At 44.6% G+C, this 21,149-nt stretch overlaps 1 protein-coding gene across 4 annotated transcripts in view; it reads left to right on the top strand.

Moving 5' to 3' along the window:
- Positions 1 to 9,202: 9,202 nt before the first annotated feature.
- The window catches only part of HMGXB4 (HMG-box containing 4), a 31,964-nt gene continuing 20,017 nt past the window's right edge, over positions 9,203 to 21,149 (top strand). Inside the window, exons 1-6 of one of the 4 annotated variants that reach the window (XM_036252156.1) lie at positions 9,203 to 9,266; positions 13,370 to 13,468; positions 14,112 to 14,260; positions 14,782 to 14,860; positions 14,968 to 15,082; positions 15,958 to 16,913. In XM_036252156.1, the coding sequence (XP_036108049.1) occupies positions 16,026 to 16,913 (888 nt within the window). In that variant the 5' untranslated portion in view covers positions 9,203 to 9,266; positions 13,370 to 13,468; positions 14,112 to 14,260; ... (1 more) ...; positions 14,968 to 15,082; positions 15,958 to 16,025. Of the gene's footprint in view, positions 9,267 to 10,118; positions 10,260 to 13,369; positions 13,469 to 14,111; positions 14,261 to 14,781; positions 14,861 to 14,967; positions 15,083 to 15,957; positions 16,914 to 21,149 lie in introns of those variants that run through there. The other 3 variants (XM_036252153.1, XM_036252155.1, XM_036252154.1) reach the window with 3 other exon arrangements.

Below are 21,149 nucleotides of genomic sequence, written 5' to 3'. Positions count from 1 at the left end.
GGAGAGAGAGAGATGGAAGTCCCCAAATCAGACCCAGAATAGAACTCAGGAAACCAAGGGTACAAAAATGCAGAAGTCCACTCAACCACTTTGAAAAGCAACTTCGCAATATCTGGCAAAGGTGAAGTTGTGCCCTTGGGTACAGCATTTCCACTCCTAGGAGTCTTCTCAAGGGAATTCTCACACCGTTGCACAGGAGACATCAACCTGATTGTTGTGCTGAATGGATACAATGTAAAGGCCCAGAGTGGCCCTGGCCAGTGTGGCTCAGTTGGTTGAGCATCCTCCCATGCACTGAGAGGTCACAGGTTCGATTCTCTGTCAGAGCACATGCCGGGGTTGCGGGCTCAATCCCCAGTAGGGGGCGTGCAGGAAGAAACCGATTGATGTTTCCCTCTCCCTCTCCCTTCCTCTCTCTCTAAAATCAATCAAAAACATATTTAAAATAATAAATAAATAAAGGCCCAGAGTGATAAAAATGAATCACTAATATCTGGTACATTGCCACAATAGAACACTACATGCTATGAACATAAGTTGCCTGGATGCACATGGCAACACAGAGCAGAGACATAACTGTGTGTGTCTCACAGTTTGTTTCTGATGGTGGTGTCGTATGCCTTTTCTTTCCCGGTCAACCACAGACTTATCCATGTGGCCCATCTCCTCCAAGTATGACCTTTTGAAAAATAAACCTTTTATTTGGAATAACATTAGACTTACAAAGATAGTAGAGAAAGTTCTCACATCCCCCTCCACACAGTTTCAGATCCCTCTGGTGTCTGTTATCTCACATTACTGCTGTTCATTTGTCAAGTCTAAGAAACCCACATCAGTAAATTACTATTAACGAAACTCTAGACTTGCGATTTCACCCTGCAGACACCTAATGGATGATAAGGGAACACAAGAACAATTCTCTACATATCTGTACGCGTCTACTTTGGTTTGGTTTGGTTTTGCATTTGACAGACCTAAAATTGTACATATTTAAGGGGTTCAACATGTTTTGGTATATATACATTTATATTTATATACATTGATTGTGAAATGATCAATCAAACTAATCCACATATCTATCACCAAGCATAGTTAGCCTTTGATCAATGTGTTCCCTTTTCCTCACTCCCCAGCCTCTGGTAACCACCCATTCTACTCTCTGTTACTGTAAATGTGAGGCTTTTATTTTTTGTTTTGTGGACATTTTTAGGTTCCACATATAACATCATGTGGTTTTGCTTTCTGTGTCTAGTTTATTTCACTCCGCATACTGTCCTCCAGGTTCACTTCCTGCTTTTATATGGTTGAATGATACTCCGTTGTATTTTTTTTTATCCACTCATCTGTCAACAGACACTTAAGTAGCTTGCATGTCTTGACTATTGTGAATTATGCTGCAATGAACATGAGAAGGCAGATATCTCTGCAAGATACTGATTTTGGAACTTCCGGTCAGGATGGCGGGTAGGTAAACGCGGTGTCGCGTCCCCCACAACCATATCCAAGTTACAACTAAACTACAGAGCAACCATCATTCAGAACCGCCTGAAATCAAGCTGAATTAACTACGGAATTAAAGCAGCAGCCACATGGAGACTGGGAGGAGGGCGGAGGGGACGGGCTGGTCCCACACCCACGTGTGGTGGATAAAAATCAGGAGGACACCTCGGCTGGGAAGGTCCTCCCTGAGGACTGAGGGGTCCCCGTCCCACACCAGGCTCCCCGCTCAGGGTTCCAGTGCCAGGAAGAGAATCCCCATCACTTCTGGCTGGAAAACGAGTGGGAACTGAGGCTCAGGGAGGCTGATGCGGCCGGAGCCCCAGGCAGCTCCTTAAAGGGCCCGCGCACGGACTTATCGGACTCTCTCCCTCTAAGCTTGGAGGGGAGGCAGCTCGAGGGGCACCAGAGACATACAGGGAAGAACTGAGCTGTTTGGCATTGGAGCGAGGACTGGAGAGGGAGCCTTCTCGGACACAAACGTGCTGTCAGAGGCCTTTGTTCCTTTGGTGAGCCCTTCCCTGGGGTGGCAGACAGAAGCTATATCTGGGACTCCAGCAACCTGGCTCACACTGGTAGCCCCGCCCTGGTGATTCCCTGAGGCCCCGCCCCACCCAACTTTCAGGCCCACCCAAGCTGTTGCCAATTGCTTAACCATAGGATTGGCCTGTCTTGGATCCTGCTTCAGGTTTTCCTAAATTGTTTCAAACAAGCAGCATCTGGTCTCAGCTAGCCCTATACCTCTTGTTAAGTAATACACTGAAACAAACACAGGGAGGCAGCCAAAATTAGGAGACAAAGAAACAAATAAAAGAACAGAACAAAATTCCAGGAAAAGAACTAAGCGAAATGGAGATAAGCAACCTAACAGATGCTGAGTTTAAAATACTGCTTATAAGGATGCTCAGTGAACTTAGTGAGAACTTCAGTGAACTTAGTGAACTTAGTGAGAACTTCAGTGAACTTAGTGAGGGACTCAAGAGCATAAAAAAGGACCAGTCAGAAATGAAGGAGGCACTAACTGAAATAAAGAATAATTTACACAGATTCAATAGTAGAGTAGGTAAAGCCAAGAAGCAAACCATCGATTTGATATATAAGGAAGCAAAAATCACCCAATCAGAACAGCAAAAAGAAAAAGAATCCAAAAAAAATGAGGATAGTGTAAGGAGCCTCTGGGACAACTTCAAGCGTGCCAACATTCGCATCTTGGGGGTGCCAGAAGGAAAGAGAGAACAAGAAATCGAAAACCTATTTGAAACAATAATGGCAAAAAACTTCCCTAACTTGGTGAAGGAAACAGACATACAAGTCCAAGAAGCACAGAGAGTCCCAAACAAGATGAACCCCAAGAGGCCCACACCAAGACACATCATCATCAAAATGCAAAAGTTCAAGACAAAGAGAGAATCTTAAAAGCAGCAAGAGAAAAGCAGTTAGTTACCTACAAGGGAGTTCCCATTAGACTATCAGCTGATTTCTCAACAGAAACTTTTCAGGCCAGAGGGAAAGGCAAGAAATATTCAGAGTGATGAAAAGCAAGAACCTACAACCAAGATTACTCTATCCTGCAAAGCTGTCATTTAGAATCTATGGCCATATAAAGAGTTTCCCAGACAAGGAAAAGTTAAAGGAGTTCATCACCACCAAACTGTTATTATATGAAATGTTGAAGGGTCTTTTTGAAGAAAAAGATAAAATATATGAACAAACAAAATGGCAATGAATACGTATCTATCGACAATTGAATCTACAAACAAAATGAACAAGCAGAACAGACACATTCTCATAGATTCAGAGAACATTTTGTTGGTTACCAGATGGGAGAGGGGTTGGGAGAATGGGTGAAAAAGGTGAATGGATTAAGAAGTACAAATGGGTTGCTAGAATGACAAACCTCAAAGGGAAAGGGGTTGAGGGGGTAGGAAGAAATAAACAAAGAGCTCATATGCATAACCAATGGACACAGACAACAGTGTGGGGAAAGGCAGGAGGGGGGCGGGAATACGGAGGAGGGAGTCAATGGGGGGAAAATGAGGAACATCTGTAATAAATTAAACAATAAAGATAAAAAAAATAAATTAAAAAAAAAAAAGATACTGATTTTGCTTTCTTCGGACATATACCCGGAAGTGGGATCGCTGGATCATGTCGTAGTTTTAGTTTCCTTTTTTTTTTTTAGGAACCTTTACTGTTGTCCACAGCGGCTGCACCAATTTACGTTTCCACCAACAGTGCACAAGGGTTCCCTTTTCTCCACACCCTCGCCAACATCTGTTATCTTCTGACGTTCTGATGATCGCTGTTGCGAGGGGACAGCTCACTGTGGTTTTGATGTGCATTTCCCTGATGGTGAGCGACACTGAGCACCTGCTCTCTTACCTGTTGGCCTTCTTTGGGAAAACGTCTATAAAAGGTCCTTTGCCCACTTTTAAATCAGGTTGCTTGCTTTTTTGCTACTATGTTGTATGAGTTCTTTATATATTTGGGATATTAACCCCTTTTTAGACATAGGGTTTGCCAATATTTTCTCCAGTTCAGTAGGTTGCCTTTTCACTGTGATCTTTCCTTTGCTGTGCTGAAGTTTTGAGTTGGATGCTGTCCCGCCTGTTTAGTTTTGCTTTTGTTGCCTGAGCTTTTGGTGTCAGATCCCATCCGCCCTCCAAAAAAAATCCTCCCAAGACCAGTGTCAAGGAGCTCACCCGTTTTCTCCTGGAAGTTTTTTGGTTTCAAGTCTTACAGTTAAGTCTTGAATCAATTTTGAGTCTGTTTTTGTGTGTGGTGTAAGAGAAGGGGAAGGCACCCGCTTTGGGTTCCAAGGTCCCTCTTCCCCCCAACTTTCAATATCTTCTTACATTTCTTTTACATATAATGTCAGTTTATAGTTGTAATTAGCAGGAGGAATAGAGAAAAGTAAGTATATCTACATCTTCCCAGGTGACTTCTTGAGTTTCTTTTATATCTTTCATGTGTCTGCTTAACAGGCTTAATCTTTCCTCTGCCTTCCTGATCATGTGGAATGTAATTACTGTTTTTAACATCCTTGTCTACTAATTCTATCATCTGTCTTTTCTGAGTCTGTATATTGATTTTTCTTCTCCTTATGGGTCATGTTGTTTTGCTTCTTTGTATGCCTGGTAATGTTGACCGAATGCCAGTTATTGTGAGAGTTACCATGTTGGGTACTGGACATTTTGTAGTCCTATAGATGGTCTTATACTTTGATACAGTTAAGCTGCTTGGAAACAGTTTGATCCTCTCAAGGTTTATGTTTAAGCTTTGCTAGGTGGGGTCACAGCAGCCTTTATTCTAGGGCTAAGGTTCCCCCACTACTGAGTGTTCTAGCAAATAGCTCATGGATGATGAGGTTTTTCCATTCTGGCCAGTGAGAACCCAAACTATTCTCAGCCCTGCATGGACTACAGAGACTATTCCCTCTGGTTTTTGAGCAGTTCTTCCCTGGGCCTTAGCTAGTTTCTTTGCACACATGCGCTGTTCAGTCCTTAGCTGACCATTCAAGGGCAATGCTCTGAAGGTGCGGTGGACTGAGCAAACCAAACCCATACACCGTCTAAACTCTCCCAAGCAGTTTCCACTTCTGAGTCCCGAGTCCCAAGAAAAATGATCTGTCCCAGTCTTCATTCAACAACTTCTAATCAAAAGGAGTCCTCGAGGAACAGGGCAATGAGGTATGGAAAGGGACTGTTGCGATGCACCATGGGAAGTCAGTAGCTGAAGCATGTTTCCACGTGTGTGGAAACCCCAGAGCGTGACTGGGAGAGGAGGCACCGAGCTACTGTAATAACCCAATGAGAGATGAGGTCATCTATTGGGGATCATCTTTTTCCCCATTCGTATCATGGTTTTTATGGACTTGTTTTACATTTCCCACAAAACACACACACCAAACACACACACACACACACACAAATAGTAAGCTCCTCAAAAGCAGGAACGGAGTGTTACTTGCCTCACTACAGGGGATTTATTATTTGTCTTTCCAGATTAGAGTCCTCCATTCTTTTGTGGAACTACTCCTGCCCCATTCCAACCTCATGGTTCTGCCAGGAACAACAGTCCATCATAATACTGGATGATCACATGACCCTGAGCTAACCAATCAGAGTTCTTCCCTGGGATTTTTTTTTTCTCCCATAAGGCTGGTGTGGGAAAGCCTTTCCTCTCTGGCCAGGAGACTATCAGGATGTAAGCCTGGGCTACCTGTGGCCATGATTCCGGGCCCATGGGGACTGCCAGCTGAGAGAATAGAGCCAAGGGAGAGGGATTTGATTACCTGGACCCAGTCATCATGAGGCGAGCTTCTCTCTGGCTGTTAGTGTTATTTAACATAAATTTCTTCTTGTCTCTTAAGGTAGTTTTCATTAGGTCCCATCACCACCAAAGGGCCCTGACTAATGTACTAATGCCCATCACTGCACCATCATCCGTCAGGCATGGTATAAAGAAGCTGTTCAAAACACAGCTGAAAAGGGCAAAGCATGAAAAAAATGGCCTAAAGAAGAGAACGTTCAAATTAAGCACAACTGGATGGGCCATCCCCTGCTACTGCCATGCACTGGGCAGTGTTACTTGGGTCAGGTGGACCAGAGAACAACTCCAGCCCTGGGGACACCCAGGCTTCACACATCTCAGATGCCATCCTCACTCACCACAGGGCAAGGCATCCTACTCACAAAACCCACTCTGACCAAGTCCCTCTCCATCTTGGGCTACCATGAGGATCCTCCTTTCCCTCTTTCCCAGTTTCAGAAACAAAAGAACCCTGGTAGGATGTTCAACAGAGAATATTTTTCCACTGAGGTTCAGAGAAAGGCCTTGCATCTGCTCCAGGAGCTATGACCTCCTGGCTCCCACCACCCATCCCTGCTGGCTGAGCTAGCCTGCAGCATACTTCTCATCAGAGAAGCCTCCTCTGGTCACTATTTTAAAGAACAACCCTTGCTCGGCCGGTGTGGCTCATTGGTTGAGCATCAACCCATGCACCAAGAGGTCGCGGTTCGATTCCTGGTCAGGGCACATGCCCGGGTTGTGAGCCAAATTCCCAGTGGGGGGCATGCAAATTCCCAGTGGGGGGCCAATCAATGTTCTCTCTCATCGATATTTCTATCTCTCTCTCCCTCTCCCTTCTTCTCTCTCTAAAATCGATAAAGGGAAAAAAATTGTTTAAAAAAAATAAAGAACAACTCTTCCCACCTCCAATCCCTCTGGCATTTTTCTCCACCTTTGATCATCACCCAACATGGTATCTATTTATTTTCTAACCTGCAACCCAACTAGAATACAAGCTCCAGGGGGTCAAAGACTCTCGATTTTGTTCACTGTCCTATTCTCAACACCTACGACAGTGCCTAATGTTGTTTTCCATAAATATTTGTTGGATGAATGGATGAATGCACATGCAGTGATACAAGACCAGAAGCAAGTCAACAGAGCAGGATGAAGTGATCTGCCTTCAGGTCTACAGGAGGTTAAGCTGAGCAATAACATGACAGGTCCACCCTCAGGTGGGATAAAAGGAAGAATAGGACAAATGGAACTCAGGAGGTTTTGGATTCAAGCTAGTGATATAGTTGAATGGAAAGCTATTATTCTTGCCTACCTAGCACCCATTCACCCTTCGGACAATAATCCTTGATTTTCCTTGAGTCCACCCTACTTTGGCCACTGAGCATGTGATCTGATCTGGCCAACCACATACCCCACACCTTTGCTCATAGTGACTGCTTTCTGTTTGGAAACATGATCCAATTCAGCAAGAAGAAGAATACTATGACATCTACTGAACAAACAGGAAAAAGAAACTTTCTCTCCAGTGACACTGCTAGTAGTAAAGTCTCAAGCTGTGAGTCACCACCTGGAACCTGAGCATAAGCCAACTCAGAAGAAAGCACCCTAGAGAGATGTCGAGAGACCTGAGTCCCTCCTTGGGACCTAGCCACGCCCGAAGGTACTGGACATTTCAATAATGTCAGCCAATACAACTCATTTTCTGGAGAATTACTTTGCATTGGGTTTCTGTCACTTATAACCGAAAACATTCTGACCAATACTTAAGAACAAGAGGAAAACATTGTTTTTATCCTCACCCAAGGATATATTTTTCCATTTATTTTCAGACAGAGTGGGAGAGAGAGAGAAAGAGGAGAGAGAGAGAGAGAGAAGAAAAACATCAATGTGAGAGAGACACATTGATTGGTTGCCTCCCACACAACCCCGACCAGGACCAGGGACCAAACCACAACTGAGGTACGTGCCCTTAACCAGAATCGAACTCTGGCCCAAGGGCTTATGCTCTAACTGCTGAGCCAAACCTACCAGGGCGAAAATATATTCTTAAGACTGTTAAACAGCTCACAGGGAAGCTTAAGGCCAGGCAAGGTGTCCCAGAAGTACAACCCCGTACCTTTTGGTGAAACTCACTGCCTGTCTTTAGTGAGGAGGATGGAGGTTGAGAAAAAGGCGGTAATGGTGCTAGATTTATTTATTATTTGCATTTACATTTTGGTAATAAATTCAACAACTTTGTCTTGGGTGTATTAACATCTCAGCATCTCACAGTTACAAGAGCAGTGGTTAAACAGAATCCAATATTCTACCCAGTGCAGAGGGAGAGAGACTATGGTGTGGTGAAGATAGCACTGAATCAAGAGTCCAATAATCTGGCTTCTTTTTAATCCTTATCTGATCACTAATTGGCAGTGTGGTCTGAGATTAATCATCTTGCTTCTCTTGGTCTCAATTCCTAAGTATGTAACATGAGCAGTATGACTACAACACCTTTAGGCACGTGTCCAATTCTGGAATGGCAAGCTTACTAGAACAAGGGTTCCTAATCTTTGATGGGGTCTAAGCACCAGAAAAATACTTATGTGCATGAACACATAATATTGCATAGAGTTCCATGGAATTCACAACTCTAGAAGCCAATCTACATCTCTGATCTCTCTGCTCTATAGTAACTAGGACACTCCTGCTTGGATTCCTCTGGTAACAGGAAGCTCACCACTTCACAAAGTAGCCAAAAACAGTTGAACTGCTCTAGAAAAACAACCTCATCTTCATATTGAACCAAGATCTGCACACTTGGTCCACATTCTCTAGAGGAAATCAGAAAGCCCCAACTCTTTTCTGTGTATGACATCTCTCCGTTTCTCCAAAGACCATTTCTAACTTTTAAATGCAAATAACTTATGAGGATAAATACAGATGATTTGTCAAGCCAAGTATTTTACCCTGCACTGTTATAAAGATGAGTTCTCCCACCCCCACCCCAAATACGCCAAACACCCAAATGTAGGTGACCCATTCCAAATAGGCACCACTGCTATTAATACGCGCGGATCTAGCTTTTGCAAAGAGGGGAAACATCTGGAAGGAAACAGTAAGAGCACTGCATTAAGAATCAGAAGACTCGGGCGGTATCCTGCCTCCCACTCCAACTACCTGTGTAGTTAGGCAAGTCACGTAACCTCTCTGAGCCCGTCCCTCGTTTGCAAACTGTGACAAACCTACACCAGAAGGATGCGGGGAGGATTCTCGCAAATGCTCGGTCTACACCGCCCCGGCTCGGCCAGCGCCGCGCTCCATTCGATGCGCTCGGCGCTCCGTCGGCAGCGGGATTCCCCTCCGCCGGCCGAGCCTGCGCTCTGGGCTCGACTGAGGCGCCCTGGCCGCTCGCGCTCCACTCTCCTCTCCAAGATGGCGGCGGGCGGCGGCGCGGAGGCGGGATCCGGCCGAGCGGAGTGAAGGTAGCGGCGAGCGGAGCCCCCGCGAGGCCGGGCCGGGCCCCCACCCCGAGGCGGCGGCGGCCCCGCCCCGCCGCCACCCGCCTCCTGGGGCCCGCGACACCGCTCCGGGGGCGCCCCAGGCCCGTCGCGGCCTAGCCCGGGGGCCGAGCCGGGGACTGGAGTAGCGGCCGCAGTCCGCCCCCGGGAAGGGGCTGGAGCGGGCCGAAGGAGGAGGGCGGGCGGGAGCTGTTCAAACGGGGAAGGCGGGAAAGCTGCGGGGCCGGGAGGGGGCGTGCGGCCGCCCCGGGGGCCTCGGGCCGGGGCCGCCCCTCCCCCTGCCCGGGCCGTCTCCGCCCTCGGGGGCGCCGGGAGGCCGCCGGGGCCGCGGGAACCCGGGTTGGGGCCGCGCTGGGGCCCCGGGCCGTGGGGTCCCCGGGAATGTCACGGCGAAAGGGCCACGGAACCGGGGCGCCGGGAGGCGGGGTCCTCGGCTGCAGGAGCGGAGGCGGGAGCTTCTTTTCCTCTTCCCAGAGCTTTGTTGAAGTGCTGGGGGAACCCCGTCGGCTCGTCGCGGGGGCCGCGGAAGTGGGGGTTCTGGGGGCTGTCAGTGTAGGTCCCGGGTGCGGGGGTGCTCTCCGCTTGGGACCCTTCCGGAGCGCGCCTCTTAGAGGGTCTCCTCCCGAAGGGCCCAGTCCCCGCAGCTAGCACCTGTGGAGTCGCTGGAGTCGCCCTCCTGCAGAAGAGGAGGAACATCTGCCGCCTTCTCGCCGATGGTGAAGCTGGGCTGGTTCTGTGCTCCTCAGGGCAGAAGAAAGAAAACAGTCCACAGGAAAGCCTGTTGATTGGAGGAGGCTTGTCAAAATCTGTCTTGCTGGTGGTGTGGAAATGTGTGTTGTCGGCCTGTCCGTGGTCGTGGCTGTTTCCCGGCCCCGCGAGGAGAGGATTCGACCCCCACCCGGGCTGTGAGCATCTCCGCGGTTTCCAGAGCTGGCAGGGGCTGTGAGTGCTGCATAGGTAGGTTCTTGGAGAAGGGAGTGGCAAGAACTCAGAGTCGCACTGTGCAGAGATTGGAGGAAATCTCGACAGAAAATGAGAGGACATCACCTGCTGGTACCCTAGAAGTCACAACAACGAAAATTCAGAAACTGGCCACACCTGGATGTGCATCTTCCTGTCCCTGCACTGACTGGCAGCTTCAGTTCCCGAAAGGTGTTCTGCAAGAAGAGAACAGCCTTGGCTCTCATCCTGGACTGGACCTGGATTTCAGGACTTCGCTTGCTGCCCGGTTTCAGGGGCTTCTTTTGTCCCCTCTTTCAATATTCATTTGCATTCTGGGATGAAGAGGCTTGGTAGTGATTGCTGGGGCAGCTCAGGTTACCACAAAAGAAATCACCTGAAACTTTTTTTTTCTCCCAGTATAATTTCAAAATGACAAAGTACTATTGAGGATTTTTGGTTTTTCCCTAATTACTTTGGTGATACAGAAAGCTATGCCTGAACATGACGGAAGTACTTATCAACAAGAAGAAAAGTTCTGCCTCTGCTTTTTTTATATCCTGAAAGTTCCAACAGAGCCATTTAACAAGTTGCACATTTCATATGTAGACATTTTTTATGATGGCATATTTCTTCCATAAGCAATATATTAAATAATGAACTTTCACATATGTTGTCATTTCATAGCACACTAAGAGGAACAGAGTTGTAAAATTATGCCTGCCTCTTGAAGTTGACAACATTTAATTTTAGAAACTCCAAAATTGTAGATTTCAGGAGAAGAATGGGTTTTAACACCTGTTTTACATTTGCCAACACTTAATGTCATTCTGGCCTCTATTTTCTAATGTAAAAATCAAACCTGATATTTTTCATTTTTATTAATCCTCACAATCTGCTGCCTAACCCTGAACTGTGAATTTATCCTGGATAATATTCAAGACCGGGAAGGAATATCGGGAGTCACCTGATCTTATATATATGTTGCCCTAAGTCTGCCTTTCTTCCGCACTGTTGCTTGAGACTTCTTTATCTGGTTTCATCTTTCTTTTGTGAGTCAGCAACCAAAACTAACCCCTAAGCTGCAATAATATTCTGATTTTAAAGTACCTAGAAATTCAAGGTCCATCGGTTCCCTGACTGTGTGACATAGTCCATTGTGGCTAATTTTAGTTTTTTAAGCTCCTGGCTGTCCCAGATTTTTAGTGAATTGGACTTGCCTTCAGGCCTCGTTCATATTTTCTTTTTTTAACAGGTTATTTAATCCTGTAATTTATAAAATGTTCTTCAGTGTTGTTGTGTTTTTTTTTAATGAAAAGTTAAGTAGTAACAGGCCTAATTCTAAGGCATAATGCTAAAACTAGCACATGCTTTTTGGTTTGGCCTGTGGATCAACTCTGTTTTATGTTAGTTTTGATGTTACCAAAGGGAAGACCTGGCTATAAGGCTCAGAACCTGCCCCTGTTTCGTGTAGTAATGCATTTGTTGTTGACAACAGATGGTAGCCATACTGATGATGTAGATTAATTAAGGTCCCCCCCCCCCTCCAATTCTCAAACATTCTTTGCCAAAATTCATTTGGCAGGGGAAACATCGGGTGGAAAAGGGAGGACAGTAATTTTTGTTTGAGAAAGTTTAATGCTTAAGGCTAAACATGAAAAACTGGCTGCATTGTATACATGAGACCTGACTTTATATTGCCTTCATTTCCTATGAAAAGGCCTTTCAGCAAGCAGTTTTTCAGTTTATCTTTAAAATAATTCAGTTCATTTTCTTTCTTTTCTTCACTCTAGCTTCTCTTACCTTGATCAAGTCTTCATTCCACTTCTTAGAGAAGTAAAGAAATGCTTTTTTATGTTTCTTAATCTTACTTGTAAATCATTCTGGGTAATACTTTTTTCTTTCTCCTTTCAAATTAGGCATATCTGTGCATTGTATTTTATCTGACTTGTGCAATTAAGTCTTTCATTTATTTTAAATGTAACTCTCATGGAGTTTTCCTTATTCATGTTTTCTTTTACGAAAGTTTCATATTTCATTATTATCCATACCTACATGAAGGGATTGGTAATGTCTCGTTGAAGTATCCTTCAGCATTTCTAAATTTCATTATAGTAATGAAGTCAAAATTTAAGTAAATGATCAATCAGATCAACTTTTAAGCATTTTTCTAACTGGATGAGAACATTTTCAATATATTTACAATATAATTTTGTAATTTCCTAAAAAGACTTTTCCTGCAGGAATGATGACACTGCCTGTCCTTAAAGTATTTGAATAACTTTACCATAGAGTATAGTTCATGGCTTGTCATCTTCAAAGTCAAAATGGACATGTAAACTTGAATGCCAAAAAAATAACGTTAACAAATTCAAGACGAAACGTAAAGCATGTATGTTACAGTAATTCTTCAAATTAGTGAAAATCTTAATCATATTTCATCACCAGTGGACAAATGATCATTCTTCCTTTGATCTAGTCTTTAAAAGGCTTGATGGTGTTGAAAGCTGTCACAGGGCCAACTAATATAAGAAGTGTACCTACTTTTACACTTCTGTGATTTGGGCAAATTCATATAGCCCAACCAGATGCATACAAAAATATGCTTTCAAGGTCTTTAATATTCCCTATAATGTCTTCATTATGTCTGCCTAAATGGCAGTGCAATAGATTTTAGCCTGTTACCAATCCAAATGGTAGGATTTTGTGGTCTCGAATGTGTGGTATAATCTGTCTTCCTCTGCATCCTGCTTTATCTGCATTTTGTAACCATGATTGAACCTATCCCTCTGACTTAATGTCGGTTTTTACTCTGTCTCAGTGTTGTCAATCTTGTTGGCATTTCAGAAATTCTCATTAATTTTGAAGTAATTTTTATGTGGGAGGTATTTTATATACTTCCCCCAACAATAACTTTAATTCATGAATCAAATCAAATTAAGTCCAGTGCACTTCATGCAGTTTCAACCCCAGTATATTTACAAACAGAATGAGGAGGTGACAAGACACTCCTTTATTACTTGCTGCCCTTCCAGTCTGCCCTTGGATCACTGCGTATTTCCATCTGGAAGGTTGCATCTCCACAGTGATTTCGCATTACAGGAAGGTTTTCCTTCTTTGTTTCTCAGACCTGGTCCTGTAGACGGAAAGGAGCCTGGACACAGTGACACATTCTCAAAGGCCCTGCAGGATCACCATGGCTTATGATGACGCTGTGAAGAAAGAAGGTATGACCCCTTAATCTGAGAAGCATTTCAAAGGGGGTATCCTCTTCAATCCTTGCAGCCCATGGACATAGAGACCAGGACTGGCCATCACAGCCTGGACTCCCAAGTGATGATCCAGAGCACTGTTAAGCCTCCGCATCATCCCCAGACTGGGCCCATGGAAACGAACACCAAGACAGGGTTCCAACACAAGAGTCTGAAAAATAGTAGTCTATTGGGGCGATCCCTTGCAGCACTCGTGGTCCTTGCCAGCTCCAGGGTGCAGGAGTCTGGGGATAGGAATCACATATTGGACTCCCACAGAGCAGCACAGCACGTGAATCCTTATTCTTTTCAGCCTTACCTCTGCAAGTCTGTGTCCACCTGCCAGATCACAACTAAGAAACTATGTCTGAGGATGCACATTGGGTCTTTGCATAGCATAGAAGCCTTGCTTCTTCAGGTTTGACTCTTGTATTTGCAGCCAAGTCATCAGAAAGATTCTTGTCCCCTTGGATCTGGCCTTGTGTTCCAGTGGACTTACTGAAACATTATTTTAATTTGGAAATGGAGGGACTGTTGCATTACACATGTAGTGGTTTAGTTGTTACTTACTTGACTTTCTCATTTCCTTTTCTTGCCCAAATGAACCTGTGCTTCTCAGATTGCTTTGATGGTGATCACAGCTTTGAGGACATAGGACTAGCAGCTGGCCGAAGCCAACGAGAAAAGAAACGTTCTTACAAAGATTTTTTAAGAGAAGAGGAAGAAATCGCTGCTCAGGTCAGGAATTCTTCCAAGAAGAAGTTAAAGGTAAATTCTAAACATTTGAGTCAGGAAAGTTTTATTTATTTATTTATTTTTTAAAATTTTTTTATCCTCACCCGAGGACATTTTTCCATTTTTTTATTCAGACAAAGCGGGAGGGAGAGAGAGGAAGAGAGAGAAACATCGACGTGAAAGGGACACATCGAGTGGCTGCCACCCGCACAACCCAACCAGGGCCGGGGACAAACTGCAACCGAAGTACATGCCCTTAGCGGGAACCAAACCCGGGTCTCTCTGGACCACAGGCCGATGCTCTAACCGCTGAGCAAAACTGGCCAGGGCGAGTCAGGAAAGTTTTAAATTATCACATATCATCTCCTAATATTTGAAGAAAGAAGTTTCTTTTAAAAATGTTTTTAAAAGAAAAATGAACAACATTCGTGTTTATTTTTATTTTGTTTTATTTTGTTTTCCAAAGTCAGAGATAATCAAAAAACAAGATTAGTTTCAAGCTGCTTTTGCCTAATCCTCTTATTCATTGGCCAATTGTTCCTCTTTAATTCCAGGATAGTGAACTTTACTTCTTGGGGACGGACACGCACAAGAAGAAGAGGAAGCACTCCTCTGATGATTACTACTATGGAGGTGAGGATGGGAAAGGGCAACAGGTGGGATAAACTCATCACTGGTTCTTGGAGTCGGGGTAGGGGAAAGGGATCCAGATGTTGCTGACTCAGTGGCCTATTTAACAGGACAGTGGTTCTTGTTCTGAGTGCCGATAAACCAGTGTGAAGGAGGAGAGAGGTGGAGGGCTGGTATTTTGGAGGATTCAGCATAGAAGAACAGTCTTCATTTGTGATACACCAGGTACCAGGTTCCTTCTCTCCCCAATCATCCACTTATCTTGTGCCCATTGTTATCTAGCATTCCTTTGCCATATGTAGTCCTGGGGCCTCTGGCCTGCACCTGTGGGTTAAGTCTCAGTCCAGTGCACATCCACTCACAGACCAGCTTTTCTTAGCTATGCTGTGCACATAGCTGACAAGACTAACTCTTTACTAGAATAGGTTTGTCTTGAAGACAGAAACAAACAATATTCTGTCTGGAGTATAATCTAAATTGTAACTCTAATTGACCCTTGAACAACGTGGGGGTTTGGAGTACTGACCCCTGCACAATTGAAAATCCACATATAGCATTGACTTCCCCAAAATTTAACTGCTAATAGCCTGTTATTGACCAGAAGCCTTACCAATAACATAAACAGTTGACACATATTTTGTATGTTATATGTATTGTATACTTTATTCTTACAGTAAACTAGAGAAAAGAATGTTATTTAAAAATCATAAGCAAGAGTAAGTACATTTATTGTATTTATTGAAAAAAATCTGCATGTAAGTGGACCTGTGCAGTTCACACTCATGTTGTTCAAGGGTCAACTGTACTCGTAATCCTACAGCTATAGTCCATTCTTCTGGGTATGCTCTCTTTGGTTGCTTGTGAAGACTCTGAAGAAAAACAACTCTAGTGGTGAGAACTGTCTCCAGGGTCAGAGGCAGGATCTACCAGGCCAAGAAGCATGGGCATCATCTCTGAATGTTAGAAACCAGTTGAAGGGCCTTCCTTTAAATCACTCCTGTTAGCTTCTTCCTCGTCTTAGTTGGGTGTTTGGGGTGAGAGAGGAAACTTGGTGGAAGTTGCTTTGTCATGTGGACACTACTTCTCTTTATTATTTCTAGATATTTCGTCTTTGGAATCGTCACAGAAGAAAAAGAAAAGGTCCAGCCCACAAGCTGCTGATACAGCTATGGACCTGTTGAAAGCTATCACTTCCCCCCTGGCAACAGGCTCCAAGCCCTCCAAAAAGACGGGAGAAAAGTCCTCTAGTTCTTCAAGCCATTCAGAGAGTAGAAAGGAACACCACAGGAAGAAAGTAAGTGGAAGCAGTGGGGAACTATCCCTGGAGGACAGTGGTTCCCACAAATCCAAAAAAATGAAACCGCTCTATGTGAACACTGAGACACTGACCCTTCGTGAGCCAGATGGTTTAAAGATGAAACTTATTCTCTCACCAAAGGAGAAGGGAAACAGTTCAGTTGATGAGGAGTCTTTTCAGTACCCCTCTCAGCAAGCAACTGCAAAAAAGTCCTCTAAGAAATCAGCTCGGGATGAGCAAGGTGCTTTACTCCTAGGACACGAGTTACAGAGCTTTCTGAAAACAGCCCGGAAGAAGCACAAGTCATCCTCAGACCCACATTCGTCTCCTGGCCCTGAAGGCTGTGCGTCAGATACCTCCCAGTTCCCAGAATCCCACAGTGCTAACCTGGATCTTTCAGTGCTTGAACCTATCCTAGTAGAATCAGACTCATCCTCTGGAGGGGAGCTAGAGGCTGGCGAGTTGGTGATAGATGATTCTTACCGGGAAATCAAAAAGAAAAAGAAGTCAAAGAAGAGCAAAAAGAAGAAGGACAAGGAGAAGCATAAAGAGAAACGCCACTCCAAGTCCAAGAGAAGTTCAGGACTTTCTGCTGCAGCAGTGGGAGAGATCACAATGACACCTGGCCCTCCTCCCAGCATCCCCTACCCTGGAGCAGCTGCCACTCCCCCGCCGCTTCCTGGCCTCCACACAGATGGGCATAGTGAGAAAAAAAAGAAAAAAGAGGAGAAGGATAAAGAGAGAGAAAGAGGAGAAAAGGTAAAACATTTTTTAAAGTGTGGTGGGGTTAGATGAAGCAGGGTGTGGCTCAGTTGGTTGGATCATCATCCCATACACCCAAAGGTCACTGGTTCAATTCCTGCTCAGGGTACATACCCAGGTTGCAGGTTTGATCCCCATTCAAGGCATGTATGGGAAGCTACTGATTGATATTTCTCTCTGTCTCTCTTCCTCTCCCTTTCTTTCTCTAAAATCAATTTTAGAAAAACATCCTGGGGTAAGGATTTAAACAAGAGAGAGAAGAAGCAGGTTTTTCCTTGATAGTAGTATGTGAATGTGGAGTGACACAAAGTATCAAATATTACCAATGGCTGAGTCTGGTACAAAATAGCAATGTTAATTATTCATGGATTTTCTATTTTAATAGAGTTGTCTCGTTGTGTCAAGTATAGGTGGGGCGGAGAAAGCTTAATAGGAAGTAGCATTGCAAAACAACTGAATTCGAGTCCTATGTTTCTAGCTGACAGTACATCTTTCTACCTGGATGCCTTGGGTACCTCACACCCCCAAACCTACATCTGCTCCTTTTTCTCCTTCTGTATTCCCCAATTCCTATCAATCAACCCGAACTCAAAACTATGTGCTTACATACACTGTGTGGGAACTGACCTTGTTCCCGTGCATTCTTACCACCATCCCTCTGCCCGTTTTCTTCAGTGCCCTTCGTCCCTTCTCGCATATTGAAGCTGTGCCTTCCCTTCAAGACCTAATCAAGTGCCGCCTCTTCTAAGACATCCTGACCCTCTGGTCAGAATTGGCTTCTTTTTTATTTAAATTGATTTGAGGGGGAAATCTATTTGTTCCACTTATTCATGTATTCATTGATTGCTTCTTGTATGTGCCCTGACCGGAGATCGAACCCGCAACCTTGGCGTACCAGGACAACGCTCTAACCAATTCACCGACCCAGTCAGGACCAGAATTAACTTCTGAACTCTCATAACAGCTTGCTGTCTCTCTCATTGCACTTACTGTCTTCCTAAGTGGAGTTATCTTTGTACACATTCCATTTCCCCTGTTAAAGACTATAAACTTCTTACAGGTGTTCCAACTCCTTAGGGACTGTTTTAGCACCTCACTAGTGCCTTCAGTTCCTCTATGTATGTCCTTGGCAAGCATTTTGTGATATATGTCAAATGAGTGAATATATGGATGGAAACAGGTATTGAAAAAAACAGATTGGGAGCAAACTGTAAAGAATTTTAAACTCCAGCCTGGCCAGTTTGGTTCAGCGGTTAGAGCATCGACCTGCAGTCCAAAGAGACCCGGGTTCGGTTCCCGCTAAGGTCATGTACCTCGGTTGCAGTTTGTCCCCGGCCCTGGTTGGGTTGTGCGGGTGGCAGCCACTCGATGTGTCCCTTTCACGTCGATATTTCTCTCTCTCTCTCTCTCTCTTCCTCTTCCTCTTCCTCTCCCTCCCTCCCACTCTGTCTGACCAAAAAACGAAAAAATGTCCTCGGGTGAGGATTTAAAAAAAAAAAAAATTTTAAAGAATTTTAAATTCCAAAATAAAGGATTTGGTAGTGGGCACTGTGAGGTTGTGAGCAGGGTTTAGATATGCTCTAAATGATCATTTAAGAATAAAATGATAGAGCTGTACCAGGTAGATTAGACTGAGAAGATACTTGATACATAACCAAGAAGCTTATTCTAGTCAAGGTCAGTCATAAAGGCCTGATAGAAATAAAGTTCAAGAGAGACTCTGAAGGAAAAACTGATATGATCTGGCAACTGGGCTCGAGCTGGGAAGCCAGCAACAAAAATGAGCATAAAGAAGTCCCTTAAGGTTTTGAACCTGATTACTTTTGGAAATAAAATTATAATCTCCTCAGGAGTAGGGTCTTATTTATAATTCCCCCATGTGGCTAGCAGCTGCTACTGAAAAAGAATTATAGTTTAGGGCAAAAACCTTATTATGAATCAGTATTTAATTGTGACTGTCTAAACCCCAAGTAGTTGTAATTCGAATGTAGTCATTTATCCAACAAAAACACACTGTACTTTTATTTTATTTTTTTAATCCTCACCTGAGGACATTTTTCTATTTATCATCAGATAGAGTGGGAGGGAGGGTGGGAGGGAGAGAGGGAAACATCAGTGTGAGAGGGACACATTGATTGGTTGCCTCCTGCACTACCCGACCAGTGCCGGGAGACAAACCACAACCAAGGTACGTGCCCTTAACTGAATCGAACCCATGACTCATTGGTGCGCAGGCCAACTCTTTAACCACTGAACCAAACTGGCCGGGACACACACTGCTTTTTTAACTTCCTGTGACACTTTAAACAAATACCCTTTTCTGGGTTTTGTTTCAGTATAAAAAAGAGCTACCTAAAAGTCCACCTCGAGGTAGAAAGGAACGTTTCAGGAATCGTGTTCCCTCAGCCTACAGTGAGCAGAGACTGGAGAACCAACTGGTAGAAACGCTGAAGGCCTCTGTACCCTTTCTGCTTTAGACGCTATATGAACAGGACTGTCATAAAAATAGGAAGCACGAAGAAGGGCTGGTTTGGGAGAAGAAGCTAAGTTAGGGTCTGAGTTGAACATATAGGCATCAAGAGATTCTGCATGTCTAAGTGGTTAAGATAGTGAGCTGTGGGGCCAGACAGACCACTTGGGTTCAGATCCTAGCTGTGCACAGACAGGCTCTGGTGTGCAAGTTGCACAGCTTCTCCGTCTGTAAGCTGAGGGTGAAGCCCTCCTGATGGCCCACCTGATGGGGCCCTTAAGGGTTGAACGAGGTAACACTTATAAATGTGTTTAGGGCTTCAGTGTGGCAAGACCTTCTGGGTGCCGCAGCAACTCCAAGGAGCACCATTAGATATTTTAAATATAATAAATTTTCAGAAGAAACAGCAGCACTTGACATCTGTCAGATACCTTATGAACTACCAGCTCAAAGTAATTCAGTTTTAACATCGTGTACATTCCTTTCCGTAAAGCCATGTCTTTTTTTTTTTTTCCTTTATTTATTTTAGAGAGAGAGAGGGAGAGAGAGAAACATGGATGAGAGAGAACATCAATTGGCCACCTCCTGCATGCCCCCGGCTAGGGATCAGGCCCACAACCTGGGCATGTGCCCTGTCCGGGAATTGATCCGGCGACTTTTTGGTGCATGGGTCGACACTCAACCACTGAGCCACACTGGCCAGACTAAAGCCATGTCTTTTCAAAGCTGGGTTTCTGTGATTGCTCTGATCAAAAGCAAGTACCACAAGAAAACCCACATGGGCACCGTGAGCCAACAGCATTTGGGAACTTTGGCTTTACACAGTACTCAGCACGTTCGTGAACATCTCTTTTTTTTTTTTTATCCTCACCCGAGGACATTTTTCCTTTTTCGTTCAGGTAGAGTGGGGGGGAGAGACAGGAACAGAGAGAGAGAGAGAGAGAGAGAAACATCGACGTGAAGGGACACATCGAGTGGCTGCCACCCGCACGACCAACCAGGGCCGGGGACAAACTGCAACCGAGGTACGTGCCCTTAGCGGGAACCGAACCCGGGTCTCTCCGGACCGCAGGTCGACGCTCTAACCGCTGAGCCAAACTGGCCAGGGCTTGTGAACATCTCTTAAATGTTAGTTGTTATAGTCTCTCCCTAGAACTTCCAGAGAGCAATGGAAATGTGAGACCTAGAATTCAGTAGGACAGTCGAATCTGGGGTTAGAAGCTGGGTGTTCCTGTGCAGTGAATGAAATATGTGAGTGGATGAGAGGGAATAGAGCCCAGAGCAGAACCTTGTAGAACGCTCACCTTGGGGCTCTGGCGAAAGAAGAGGAGGCAGTCGTGTTGAAGGAAAACCAGAGGGGTCGGTGTCATGGAAGTGAGGGGACAGAGCCTCAGGAATAGATGGTCTCGTGCTAGAGAGGATGAGTTGAGTGTAGTGGGGAAGAAGAGAAGCCAGATTGGCAGAGTTCAGAGAATAGTGAGAAGTGAAGGCAGCAGGGGGTGGAATTCTTACTGGAGAATTTTGACTGATACAAAGAAGGGAAATTGGACTATCACCCTGGTGAAAGGTAATATTTTTAGTGTTGAGTTTTGTTTGGAAAGTGGGGTTTTTTTGCTTGCATGTTTGTTTGTTTGTTGAATCCTATTTTCTAAGCAGGAGCAGAGAAATCACATGGATGGATATACACACACACATACATATGTATGTATATTTTTTAGCATAATAATTTTTAATTAGAGGGAAAATTTTACATATACCAAGTA

This window comes from Molossus molossus, unplaced genomic scaffold (assembly GCF_014108415.1).
Source record: "Molossus molossus isolate mMolMol1 unplaced genomic scaffold, mMolMol1.p scaffold_m16_p_10, whole genome shotgun sequence".
Taxonomy (NCBI): Eukaryota; Metazoa; Chordata; class Mammalia; order Chiroptera; family Molossidae; genus Molossus; species Molossus molossus.
This window is presented reverse-complemented; position numbering and strand designations above follow the sequence as displayed.